This window comes from Xiphophorus couchianus, chromosome 21 (assembly GCF_001444195.1).
Source record: "Xiphophorus couchianus chromosome 21, X_couchianus-1.0, whole genome shotgun sequence".
Classification (NCBI taxonomy): Eukaryota; Metazoa; Chordata; class Actinopteri; order Cyprinodontiformes; family Poeciliidae; genus Xiphophorus; species Xiphophorus couchianus.
The window spans coordinates 1,097,584-1,111,830 of NC_040248.1; the positions used below are offsets into that span (position 1 = coordinate 1,097,584).

Here is a 14,247-nt window from a genome sequence, read left to right on the forward strand (position 1 = left end):
GAAGTGACTGATTCTGTTCACTGCCCCATCACTGACAGTAAGCACTTTTGGCATTTCTTTTATATCTTGTTGATGTTTGAAGGTGAGGTTTTCCTTAGGTTCATGTTGAAGTGCAACATATCTGTTTTTCAGTGGAATTCACGCAGAGTCGGAATGTGTTATAGCTTGGGCTGGTTGCTTTGTCCTTGGAAGGAAAGGGAATTATTTTGGTTTCAGTTGCTTGTTTTTTCTTTAGAGCAGCAGGTATTGATGTTTAATGCTGATTAAAAGAGGATGTTGTAGCTCAAAGCTGGCCAAAATGAATCGTCTAAGTGAGGGGTTCTTCCTGTTAGTCATCTGGTCAGATCCGAAGTTTGAGACATTTTTTTTCTGGCTTAGATCTCAAAGATCTCTAGGGTACGCTGCTTGGTGAGATGCATAAAACCTCGCCATTGTTTTAAAATAGTTTTTTTTTTTTTTAGAACCAGCATCTATCTTTATTTACCTGCAGTTACTGAATCTTAATTTCTACATACTGATGTGTTTGCATAACACTAGAGATGCTCTGATCAGGTTTATGCTACCAATTCCAATCACCCATGATAGCTGATCACTGCCGATCACCTGGATTAGCTGTTAATTTTTTGTTTGAGGTATAAATGCTACTAGGTGATCTAGCAAAATTAAAAAAATATCTGGCAATAAATTCACCTAATTTAGACATAAACATCCAAAATAATTGTAGGCACAATGTAGCAGCTATTCAGTCAAATGGACTACTGAGAAACCTGCAATCAGTAAAATAATATTTAACAGTAAGGTTCTCAGTACCTTAAATTATATGAGTCAAATCTCACCACACTGCATACATCAAATAATGTCAAGAAAAAAGGAAACATTCATTCAAAGTCAAATACAGGTTGTATCAAAATAAACAATCCTGAGTTACTAGATCAAAATTTCCTGAGAGCATGGATAGCTGATTAATGATGGTTCTGATTGGCCGTTTCTGACCGAGCGGGGTAATTCTGCAGAGCCCAGGTAGAAGGCAGAGGAGATCGATTTATTTGTTTTTCCCCAGTGATTATCTCTTATGTTGGGACATAGCGAAAGTTTTAATACATATGTAAAATCTATTTCTTTTTTGTTGAAGTTACATTCTGCAGCTTTAACGTTTGGTATGGGAGTTCACTGCAGGTGGAGCAGAAGTGAAGCTACGTTTGTGAAATATTACTACCAGAACAGAACCAAAACACTGGTTCTGTTCCAATGGCGAGAACAGAACCAGCATCATACACTGCTAGCTCGTTGACTTAAATGATTTTTTGGGTTATTTGCTTAGCTTTTTGACCATCATGCTAATCTGGGTGAGTATTGTTAGTTGTGCGCTGCTTTACCTGCTGTCAGACCACTCCAGATGTTATTGTTTTTTGTTTTCTTTTCCTGCAGTGAGCATCAAATTCTTCACCACATTGCTTAGAATTTATTTCTGTGTTCTTGCGCAGTGTGAAGGAAAGAGGAGACAAGCTACACACGCAGGCTGCGAAGTGAGATACAGTTTATCTGCAACAAGAGACAGTGATCGGCGATCACTAATCATGTACTTTTTCACGGAAATTGGCCGATTATGATAGGTGGCCTATTGATGGGCACACCTCTAAATAATACTGAGCTATAGTTGTTGTTTTGAGTCATTATCAGTCTATGAACCTTACTTACTCTTACAAGTACCTTTTTTCCCAAAAATATTACTCAAGTGAATGTAAAAAGTACTACCCACTTTTAAACATAAATAATATCAGTAGTCTATATGCTACTTGTTAACTACCCAGTAACATGCTGTATTGGCTACTCATCTTTTAGCTAACATTACCTACATCATTACTCAACTCAGTCGGTTAATTTGGAGGGAAAAACTGTGCAGAGTTATTTGAGTTTTGCTGCCATGATTCTAACACACATCTGAGTAGCTCTGCACAGCAGCAGCAGGTATCCTTCACTCCCACACAGGTGTAAACCCAGCGCAAGTCTGTTAGTGCTCATGTTGCGTTTAAAGGCTGCTCGGAAAAACAGGTTACGACATGTTAACAACGGATTAAACAGTTTTAACTGCTGAAAAAATGTGACAAAGGGCACAGATATGGGAAGTGTGTGGTAGTGTCCCTACTGTATCAAATCGATATAGGAATAACAGAGAGTTGGCCACTTGGTAACAACAACAAACAGCTTCTAGTCCAGGAGGAGCACAGCTGACTCTCTGGGCGGGCAACGCCCCCCAATGCCCGCCCTTGCCGCCGGGCCTGCGTTCCTTAGATCTGATGTAATCCAGTTATGAGGGTCAACAATGTAAGAGAAGCTATAAAAACTGGGTATATTAAAAAAATCTTTTATAGGCAGTACTGTCAAATAAATATGAGAGAGAGCAGGATAAGCTGTTCCTCCTTCAGGTGACAGAGCAAAACCAACTGCCACTAAAACAGCGAAGAAGCTGGTCAGCTGGTCCACACTTTGATCTGGACTGAATTTCACAGAATTGTCTGATATCTGTGAGAAGGGAAGGATATACAGTAGTGTTTTGGCATCTGTTGTTTCCTGTTTTTTCTCAGCAAAAAAAGATTTAAGCCATTATTTTTAGTAAGGTGATCATATTTGTTTGACCAAATCCAAAAAGGAGAAAGCTTTGTAAGCATTGTTGGATGTCATCTGTATTTTGGTTTATATGACCAGAAAGATCTTTTTTGAATCACGGCTAGCCTTCATCAGGGATTTCAATGTTAGTTTAACTTAATCAGATGCCATCTCCCTCACATGTGAGCACTCTGCCTTGAGCCCAAAACATCCACAAACAAATGTAGTTTGTCTGAAATTGGTCAGGTTCAAGTGGATAGTAACTGTACACTGTCTTTTTGAAAATAAATGAAAGTAATCGCTACTTACCGAAACTGACCGAAAACTACAAAATACTACAGGCAAAGTAGTGGTGTCAAGCCACTGGATAATATTTTCAAATTAATTTAATTTCACTGACAAAGTGTTGACATTTCAAAAAAGTACTTCCAGAGTACTTCCAGAGTTCCCTGCTGATGCAGTTTATCCAGTCCAGTAAAATAAGTCCTATCAAACACAGATTTGAAAAATTTATAATCATATCCATTCAGTCATTCTATAATTTTAGTCTAATTTAATGTTGCCTAAGTATAGTTTTTCTCTAATTACAGATTTGCCAGATGTGAATTATCAGAGACTCATTGTGAGGTTGTGGCTTCATCTTTGAGGGCCAACCCCTCCCATCTGACTGAACTGGACCTGAGTTGCAACAAACTGGGAGACTATGGAGTGAAGCTTCTGTGTGATGGACTGGAGAGTTCAAACTGTAAGCTAGAAATCTTGAGGTCAGTGCAGCTGTCTTTTGTTTTTCAGTTTGTATAATTCACTGATACTTTAAAATATGTTTTAATTATTTATTTTAATAGCTATTCCTTAACATATGTAGTTACAGTATATGTTCATATCTAACAAAATGGGATAAAAGCTGTTTTTGATGCTGGTATTTTATTTGCTTCATAATGTTGACTGACATTTCATCCTCTGAATTTTGACCTGAAACCTGCCATCCATTCACTGTTACTCACATTTCTACGATGGATTGTTCTGAAACAACAAATAGTGGTTTTGACATCTTGCATTGTATGTAAGAGTTTCACAGTTTAAAATTTCAGGTTCATACCAGTGCTGTTGTAAACAATTATTTTAGTAATTAATTACTCTATTGATTATTCTGATGATTAATCAAGTAATTGAATAAAAAAATTATAAATTAAAATACTAGTAAATACTGCCATAACTTCAGTATTAATATCAAGATCAGCCCAAATTTTCATATTTGAGCATCCCTAACAATTATTTTTCTGCAGTTTAGAAAATTAATCTGGGCTGGGTCGGAAAGAATGGCGGCAAAGAATCAGAAGTTATATTCAATTTAATAATAAGTAAGCAGGCTCACAGAGATACTTCAAATAAACTGTATATACTCCAGTTTTTATGTATTCATCTTCAGTCAATTTAATGCCTATTGGTCCCCTGAAAATGATAAAAACCTGGACATCATCATCAGTCTCCCTTAATGCTCCAGACCGAACTTGAAAATTTGACTTTGCTAACAGAAATAAGAACTTTGTGCAACACTTATATTTACCCAGCTGGAGCAAGATGCACTAAATTATAAGACATAGTTTAACAAAGCTTCAAGGAAGATCACTCGCCTCAATTGAGGTACTCAAATCATTCAAGGAATCTAATGAAGAATATATTTAATACAAGGTTAAAGGTTGTTTTCTAAAGGCACATTTAATCTGATAAATGAGTCTCATCGGAACCTGTATTGTAATTTATTGAATAGGACTCTAAATGTTGATCTGAGTTGGAGATTTATACAGCATTGCATGAATATTACATCATTTGATTATCTAATGGAAAATGAATGGCATCTTCATTTGGTGTCCTGCAAAAAGCAGCAGAAGCAACGTTTATTATTGCTGTTATTAAAAGAAAGTAGCAGAGCACGCATTGCAGTTTTCAGGCTGATCACCAATATTTAAAAAGCCTGACTGATTTTGTCCTACACAGATTTATTTCTATACTAGTTGTAGCAGAAAAGTTTTAAAGTTGGCAACAGAAAGACAACTATTGTTAAAAGCATCTCTCTCTCAGTGCCTTGTGGTAGTAGAAGAGATTGATGGATAAGATTAGTTTCACACGTAACTATCAACAGATTGTTGATCAACCTAAATTGAGAAAATCTGGACCAATCATTCTGAACACTCCTAAAAATGTGTCCCTTAAAGTCCATAGGAGAAGCACAATAACCATGACCTGCAACATCATGTGGGACATTTATGGCAAAGGATTCTGTGCTGGAAGCTGCTCACCTTCAGTCACTACTGTTGGTAGACAATATATCAAACACTTTACATTTGAGCAAATTAGAGGCAGTTTGTGTGGTCAGCTGTTTGACCACACAATGTCTGTCCATGAACTGGACAGGCATTGTCCCACACATATTTTTTTGTTCAAAAAGATAAAGGTATGAAATACAATGAAGTATTTCATACAGTCATTGTGATTAAAGCTCTGTACATGTTGGAAGTTAAACCTAGTACCGTCTTTTTTGTAAGATGTACACCATACTTTGGAGCGCTTCTGCCACAATGGCACAGCGTTTCCTCCAGAAAACTTGCTAAGCTGGTCGGGGCGCCAGAGCAGTCCCACCGTGTTTTCATAGCAAAAGATGTGGACAGGAATAGTAAAATATTACTGGGTAATTATGTGTTACTGGAACACACTGTTGACGATACTTAAACACAGAAAAATAGTCTGAAAAACGACAAACAAAAAATATGAACATATAATTTTTTGTACTTTTGTTAAATCCAAATTCTCCCAGTGCTAACTAACTAGGAACAATCAATCAGAGCCAGGAGGCCACACAAAATTGTGTCAATCACAACTTTGTGTGGCGCTGCTCATCCCTCCTCCTTTAACACTTTTGCTCTCTCGTACTGCTGCAGCTTTCGGCTGTCAGCAGGTCCTGTTGTGAGTGCTGTACAAGTTAGCATCAACTTTTATCAGTTTTTAGCGCAGATAAAGCCGTGCACTGGACAGACATTATGCCACACAATTTTTTGTTCGAAAAGATAAAGGTAGAGTTTGCATGTCCTCTCCATGCATACCTTGTTTTTATTTTTATAGTATAGAAACATACATCTGAGGTTACGTGTCCTCCCTAAAATAGACCTTAGGCTTGATTGTGTGTGTGAATAATTGTTTTTCCTGTTTCTGTGTTGCCCTATCATTGAATAGTGACCTGTACATGGTGTACTTAGTAGCCAATGACTGTTGGAATAGGAGTCACAGATTTATAGGTGTAATTTTATGTGATTTTCACTTGTATACCACTTTGACTTTGGCTCATATGTTTCACTTTTTATTAAGATTGGCAGACTGCAGTTTGTCTGAGACCAGTTGTGTTTCTCTGGTCTCGACTAAGAAGTCCAACCTCTCCTATCTGACAGAATTGGATATAAGTAAGAACAAACTAACTGATGATGTTGTGAAGAAGCTTTGCATTTTCCTGAAGAACAACAAACTAAAGACTCTTAGGTAAGACACACTTCTCTAGTTTTGTACTTAAAATAAGAAATTAGACCTTACTCTCAAACCTATTAACCACCCATTAATACTTTTAATATCTTTAGAATTAAAAAAATGAATCATGTTTTATTTTTATTTAGATTGTGGGGCTGCAGTTTGTCAGAGCACAGCTGTGCACTTCTTGGTTCAGCTCTAAAGTCGTCACAACTGACAGAACTGGACCTGAGTCAGAACAAAGACCTGGGAAATGCTGGAGCGAATGATTTGTTTGGCTTTCTAAAGAGTCCGCTCTGTAAACTAAGGATATTAAAGTAAGACACCATTCTATAAATTTGCTCTGATATTAATATGAGGTGTAGCACAGTTAATACTAACCTGCTGACACAAGGGCAATGACATATTTATTGACACATCGGATCTTCACTGTAGATTCAGTTTTATTCCTACTTAAATTTTCATTGGTATTTTATACAGGTTTATTTTCACATGGGTTAATTCTAATAAGGTTGATTGGCAGTTTTGGTGTACAAAGTAGCCTTTTCTGCTGATGAAATTAAAAAAGAACGACTAAAATTGCTTAACACAACTAATACTAAAATGTTTTGTCCAAATTCCAAGTAGCACTTGTTCACTCCTGTTTTTATGTTATTCAATTTCCTCAATGGATGGAAAGTTTAGTATATGGGCTGTTTTTATGTTATGATTCGCTTCAAACCACCTTCTTACACCATTCCAGACAAAACTTAAGCCCAATCCTCATGGGAAAATGTTTCCACCTTACCTATATTCTTGTTTTTGTCCCGTTTTGTTTTAGTTTTTGAAACATTGAGCCTGTATAATGGCATTAATCTTAGTTTTTCTTACCAGAATCATAACTCTTAGTCCTTGACACTAAAAACATAGTTTTCAAAAGGAAAGGTTGTCATATTGTCTGTAGAAGGTTTTTTGACAACTTGGGTTTACTAGTCCAGGAACTCAACTGTCTGAAAAATAAACGCTAGGGCTTTAATACCTGGATAACTACTTTTACTAGTAACATTGCACTAAAAGAGAGGTGAGACAAAACAATTGTATTAATTTAAAACAGAATGAAATAGATTAGTATAACTGATTTTTCTCTCAATGTTGAAAGCCAAGTGTATGAGCATAAAACTGTAAAACACTTCTGGCTACAAATGGGACCAATGTGTGGTGCTCATTCAGTAAAACAATAGGGTGTCATAAAATGCATTTATGGGTTCATGTACAATAAAATATAACCCATCACAAAAACCCTGGGGAGCAACTCAAATACATGGCATGTCCAGCATTCGTTCATCTAAGCTCATGTTCATGCAGCAACTGAATGTGACTCAAATCTCTTTATTTTTTTGCCTATGCGCAAGCCGCAGTCCGATTTATTTATTTACATTTCTTATAGGTAATTTATACTAGTAATTTTATGGGACCAAAGTCAAACTTCTGTGTTACCAACTTATGACTTCAAAGCGACCTGTGCAGAAGGACGTAGACGTCCCACAGCAGTGCAGTTTATGGAAATAATTGATCCAGTGTCTTTGGATCAATTTTAAAGTTATTACATTTTTCTGTTGCTAAATAATCCATTCCTGCATTGTACTCTGGAGAAAGTATGCAACTGCACAACAGTGTGGAGAGTTATCTCCGTATCAAATATAGACCATTTGGTCGGGACACGTAAATGGACCTGGCCCAGGGATTTTATATCCAATGGCTCGTTACTGGTTTAACTAGGGGTAACGTGATGGTGATAAGTGGTTATGTGTTTCTTCAAAACCTTTATCTTACGGACCAAAACCAATAACAAAAACAGGTGACTAGTCATTAAAGCTATGCCAATCAGCTCTGAGCTTCCTTCACATCTGGAAAAAACTCAAAGTTACTAATAAGCTTAATTCAAACACAAATCTATCATTTTAAAATTTCTGAAACTGCTATTAAAAGCAGTTTAGAAAGTTTTAAAAGTCACAAAGTGGTTTCCATATTACTTCAACTAATATAATTTGCAAAAAGCCAAAGTATTTTTTCATAAATTTCTCTTGAATTTCTCTTGTAGTCTCAGCAAGATGCTGATGGAGCTGCAAGAGATTAATGACTGTAGTCAGCAGCCCCTTAATTAAAGGAGCACCATGTTGTCATTGACGACTTTGCATTTGAAATGCCTTGTTGCTGAAAGGTGCTATAGAGATAAAATTTGATTTTTTATATATATATATATATATATATTTTTTACATGCTTTTTCTTGGTGTTTTAGCCTGCACCCAGCTGACTTTACCCTCAGATATTTTTATCTTTTTCTTTAGATTGAGGAACTGCAGGTTATCAGAGATCAGCTGTTCTTCTCTGGCCTCAGCTCTGAAGTCCAACCCCTCCCATCTGACCGAACTGGACCTCAGTGACAACAAAGACCTGAAAGATGCTGGAGTGAAGGAGCTCTGTGGTTTCCTACAAATGTCTGTCTGCAAGCTACAGACATTGAAGTAAGAAACCATGCAAGATTTCTCCCAGTGTATTTATAAGCCTGGCAGGGGCCTGAGCTTTATTTGCCCCCAACCAGCCTAATTGCTGCCTGTTTTAGAAGAAATAGAAAAAAAAATCATAATAGGTTTTTAATACACCAAGCCTGCCTGCATGCATCTTTGCTGCATTGAGCATTTCAGGGGAAGAGCAGAATTATTCCTTAAAGATGGGGTTTATAGGTGATGCATTGAACAGGGCACCAATCACACCGCTGGTTCCTCTGCGCCTTGGCTGCATCTCTCAAGTTTACCTCGGGGTGGTTTGCACCCTACCTCTCACTCGAACTGGACGATTTGGAAGGTGTTTCTGGAGAAAAGTTTCACCTGTGTTGGGGTTTACGTTAATGAGTGATGATTGTAAATTGCTGAAGTAACAAAAATATATTCACCGATATATTAGACTTTCAAACAAAGTCCAAAGATTAAACTCATAGCTATGAAGATTATTCTTCACACTTTTACAAAGTAAACTTGCCAGTTCCTTAAAATCTGAACTTTAAATACTAAACAAAGTCTTTAAATTTTTTCCTTCTTAAACCATTGACTCAAATTTAACATCATTGACATTCTCAATGAGTAAATGCATTTCTGCTGGAATCCCCCCCATCCAATCCCCATCGGTGGACTGGTAACCCTTTTGCCAGTCCACCGATGCTTTTGGGACATTTTGATTTATTTGTAGCATGTTTGCATGTCTGAGCTATTAACTCAATTAGTAACATTTAATCAAGACTACTCGATCTGAAAGAGAAAAAGTGTAAATGATTCACTAGGATGTATTTTTAGACATAGCAGTAGAACTTTCTAAAACTGTAAAAAATTGGTTAGTGACCAGGTGCTTATTGTTTTGAATGAATGAATAAAGAGAATTATAAAGTCCTGCTTCTTGGCTTTTTGAGAAGTACTGCTTTAGACCAACACTTATCTTTATACTTTTATTATCAGAGCAAGACCTAGAGAAACTCCTCTTTACTTAGCAACCCAGAACAAGAATCAAACATGGAGAACCAACATTTAGCTTTATACTTCTTACCTTTCAGTCTTTCTTTGGTTCTGTTGTTTTGTTTGTATTTCCCTCTAATTTGAGTAAAGCACTTTCACCTGCTTTGTTGCTGAAAATGTGCTATACAAATAAAATTACCTTATCTTAACGTCTTCTGTTCCATAGTTTCATATTCAATGACTGTTGCTCACATTTTGTTTTCTCAGACTGTGGTGCTGCAGTTTGTCAGAGATCAGCTGTTCTTCTCTGACCTCAGCTCTGAAGTCCAACCCGTCTCATCTGACACTACTAGACCTGAGTCAGAACAACCTGGAGGATCCAGATGTTCAACAGCTGAAGGGTCTTGTAAATACTTTAAAGTGAGTAGATGGTTGGAGTCCAACATGCATCCACATATTTGAATAAGACATTACTGTTCTGGGTAGCTCTGCAGTCATGGGTAAGTGGAGTAAAGGACGGGGCTGATAACAGTGTTGGGGCATACCTGTGCTGGGTGTGACTATGGAGGAGGTAAGAGAGTCGATTTGGTCGTAGTGGGATCTGTTGGTTAAAAAAAAGCCTGATTCACCAGCACAGTCCTGCTCCTAGTACCAGGGTCTCTAGTCTCTCCATCAACTTGTCAGGAGTTGATGGAGTTAAAAGCTGAGCTATAACACACAGAGGTATTAAGTAATGTCAGCATACCTGTTAGGACAAGTTTCTCCATCGCCTTTTAGTTTTTGAACAAGTTTCATTCCACCAATGATCCATGCAGAATATTCTTCAATATCATCAACTGCTGGCCCTGATTTCTGCAACTCTCTTGCAAGAGCAAACTTGTTTGCTTTCTGCAGTGAGCGAAAAACCAACATGAGACAAGTGTATGGACCAAGACCTTTTTAATTTGAAGGTCTGTTCTTGGTTAAACTATTATGATACATCCAAAAAGATATGTATGTGCTTTCAAGGTGGATTTCTGAAGCTTGATAATGTCTTCAAGTGCTATTTCTTAAATTGTGTCATGGAATGTTGCTGGTAATGTCTTGTTGGATGGTAATGTCTCATACTCTCTGTTGGCTTGTTGTCTATCTTGTTCCTACGTAACCTTACATACTGAATTCTGTTTTGTGAAGTGAGATATTATCTGGTATCTGCTCTGGTTTTCAAAATGAAGTGGTTGTTTTAATTGTCCTTATTTACAGACTCTTCAGTTGTCTGGTCTACTGGAATATTTCCAAATAGATTGAGGATTCTCAGCTGGTGAAGAGCCTCATTTACTGTTGACAAATATATGTGATTTGAAAATGAAATACAAAAAGTCAATGCCGATTCAAGGTCTGCAACCTTAATTTCTAACGGTAAACTTTGCCTTGAGTAAATAGAAAATATTGAATGTTTAGGGCAAGGCTGTTCAACTAAATGATCTAGCCACCAAAGGGAGTAAATGAACAGCATACAAACAAAGGCAGTTCAACAGCGTAACCAAAGGAATAGTAGTATTCAATATTATACTGTGACTGAGAGCAGATTCACTCAGTTACTTTTATTTGTTCCACATTTTAACAATATTCGTACAGAGCAAACCTGGCAACAGATCTAGATTAAATATAAAAACATTTTGCAACGTCTGGGAAGTATGTGGATAAAATGTTGACAACAATGTGTTAGTTTTACCTACGGTTAACTTCCTGCTTCAATTGTGATGCTTTGTGTTTTGAAAGGACAATTTCTTTTTTAACTGATAGTGCAAAGGCAGTTTAGTGGCAGCCAGAAGTCAAAAGATAAAGGGTAACGGAGCTTATAAAATATATTTAGTCATTGGCATCTCCTTTGATAAACACAAGGTGTCTTTATACTGTAAATAAATGCATGTTTTAAATATGGTGACTTAAACTGTGCATTTGTTTACTTTTATTCCAAAACAAAAGTTATTTTAAGTTGTAAATGTTTTTCAAGTTAAGATGGTTTATGGCCATTAAAAACCTAAAAATTCATCATTAATTTGTCATTTTTCATTCAGGGGAATATGCAAGAACTTACACAGCCTGTCTTGATTACAACACCTTTACTTCTTTAGCTGCCATTTCTCTAATCCTCACAGCAGATGCAATAGTCCTTTAAAGGCCTTTCTGTCAAACTTATAACAGCAGCAGTCTTCAGAAACATAAACAGGAATAATGCCCACATGGATAATAACATTTCTAATGGTATGTTCTACCTTTGTAATATTGACTGAATAACAAAATAAATTAGTGGTATTTTAGTTAAGGGATCTGCTTTTGTGAAATCGAGTCCAGACTTAATTCAACCAGGAAATGTGGAAAATCTCTGCTTCATGAGCTTTTCTACTTTTGTGAACCAGCCCTCAGGAAGTAGAGCTGGACTCCAGCGTCCAGCCTTCCAACATGTCTGCAGTCTTCCTCATTCATGAAGCGGGTAGCATCAGATCTGATCGCAGTGCTTTTTCTTTCAGTTCAATATTTAACAACTGATTATATTTTTTATCACAGCTCTCTGATCAGTCTGACTGCAGCTACCCTGTTTCAGAAAGCAAGGTTAACATGATCTGAGTAGAATGTGGATACCCGGAGTAAACCTACTCGCCTCTGATAGTCAGTTTTTGGTTTCAGAACTGCAGGTATCTCCAAGGTTCCTCAATTATGAGTCAAGTCAACAAGAGTTACGCGGAGGTGGGGCGGGGACAGATGGTGAAGGCTAGACCTGTCCGAATTCACAGCTTTTCCCAAATAAAAGTCGTCATTTATTGGTGGTCTGTGAAGGACCCGTCCTACATAGACGGGTCCTTTGAAGGATGCAGACCTTTAATTCAGGCACAGCTCCTGAGTTAAGTATGAGTGTTGGTATATAAAAATAGAATAGAAGGCAGATAACATAAATCACCATGGCAATGGGAGAAAATGAGAAGCTAAAAGTGTCAACAGTTGATGCTGCAAAAATGACTAGAGTTAGCGTGGCAGTGACCAAGTCAATGTGAGTTTGACTTAGAATTAGTTTTATTCTCAACACTACACTTATTTATTGTAAAAAATAAAATAATAAATTTATTTGAGAATTAGCTTGGCAGAGACCAAGAACAGAAAAGAATCTGGCTCCACTCCACAGCTGCTGTGAACAAGGCTGATGTCCTTCATGTTCCATCTGGTCAGGATCACTGACTGGCAGCTGATGGAGAGAGACTAGAAACCATCACTGATCTCCACTGTTGCTTCTTTTCATCTTTGCAGGAAGTGATCAGAAGTCGAGGTGTGTCCTGATGATCCTCAGAGGTTGATACCACAGCAGTTTGAAAATATGAAAAATGTTGTATCTGTGACTTGGTCTGAAATTATTAAAGATTTATGGTGGTGAAAGGGGAAAAAAGTTCAATTTTCATTACGCTTTCATAAGATAATAAAGATAATAACCTCCAGAGAAAAAGTGTAACGTTTTATTTTTAACTCATTGCTCCAAATATAAGAATGAATCACAGTCAGTAATTGATTTTTGACCTTGTCAAGGCTACAACACCAACATAGTACACTGAGCTGTTTGTTTTCAGCAAATATAGCATATGGTCAGTTTTTCACCTTCAGAAAATCTGGAAATATTAGGAAAAAACGGGCATAAAAAAAATTTAATCTGAAAAACTTTTTATCTACTGTTTGCTATATAATGTTGAAAAGATCAACGTTGTACGATTTGGTTCTAATGTCTAAGTGGAACCAAATTAGACAGATTCTTATTTCAGTTTTTAAGAAGTACAATTTTGGGACGTAAAAGTAAAAAAATGTATAATCATTTTAACATTGACAAGCATCAAAGAGTCGGACCCTGAACTCTGAGTTGAAACATTATTATCCTATTTATTTTCTCATGTCTGTAATTTAGTCTAATATTGTTTTTCTCTTTGGATCAATAAAGATTTAATTCATTCTAAGACCTTTTAGTGAAGTTTTGATCTGAACTTGTTTCAACTGTAAAGTTTATCTCTTTTTCTCAGTGATTCATTTTCATTCTGTAACCCAGAAATATGAAATAAAGCTCAATTCAACAGATTCTGGGCTGCATGTTTGCTTCATTCTGATTCAGTTTTTGCATGTTTTGATGATATTTTAGATGTTAATGCAAATAAACTCAACATTTTATCTGCTGCTGCTGCAAACAGCTCAGTGAGTTAATGAGGATTTCTTCAATTAGAGAATGAAACTTTTTGGTGATTTTAAATAAAATATTTTTATTTCATTCTTCATAAAAGTTAAAATCTAAAACTTAGTAAAGATAAAGTTTTATTTGCTCCAGAAACTCCTTCTTGTGAGAATGTCAAACACTTTTTGGAGCAGGTCCAGAAAGGGATTTTGATGATAAATTATAATAATGATTGATGATGATAAATGAGAAAAATAATGACCCTAAGTAAAAATTAAACGGAGACAATGGATTATCTTCGAAAATGAATTAAGTGTCAAATACTTTGTCAATTGAGAAAACAAAGTCATTAGTATAACACTTTTATTTTGGCATGTTTTTATGTTTCATTATTTAAATGTATTTTATGGCAGTTTTTGAAAACATGTATTCTAATGAATTAAATTGTAGCT

General features: G+C 36.4%; 1 protein-coding gene across 6 annotated transcripts in view; it reads left to right on the forward strand.

Moving 5' to 3' along the window:
- LOC114136422 (NACHT, LRR and PYD domains-containing protein 12-like) overlaps window positions 1–13,704 on the forward strand; it is a 40,411-nt gene extending 26,707 nt beyond the window's left edge. For 4 of the 6 annotated variants that reach the window (XM_028004388.1, XM_028004389.1, XM_028004390.1 and 1 more), the window contains 6 exons: window positions 3,198–3,371; window positions 5,971–6,138; window positions 6,270–6,440; window positions 8,452–8,628; window positions 9,877–10,029; window positions 12,895–13,704. In XM_028004388.1, coding sequence (XP_027860189.1) covers window positions 3,198–3,371; window positions 5,971–6,138; window positions 6,270–6,440; window positions 8,452–8,628; window positions 9,877–10,029; window positions 12,895–12,901 — 850 coding nt within the window. In that variant the 3' untranslated portion in view covers window positions 12,902–13,704. The remainder of the gene's footprint in view (window positions 1–3,197; window positions 3,372–5,970; window positions 6,139–6,269; window positions 6,441–8,451; window positions 8,629–9,876; window positions 10,030–12,894) is intronic. The other 2 variants (XM_028004393.1, XM_028004394.1) reach the window with 2 other exon arrangements.
- Window positions 13,705–14,247: the final 543 nt, after the last annotated feature.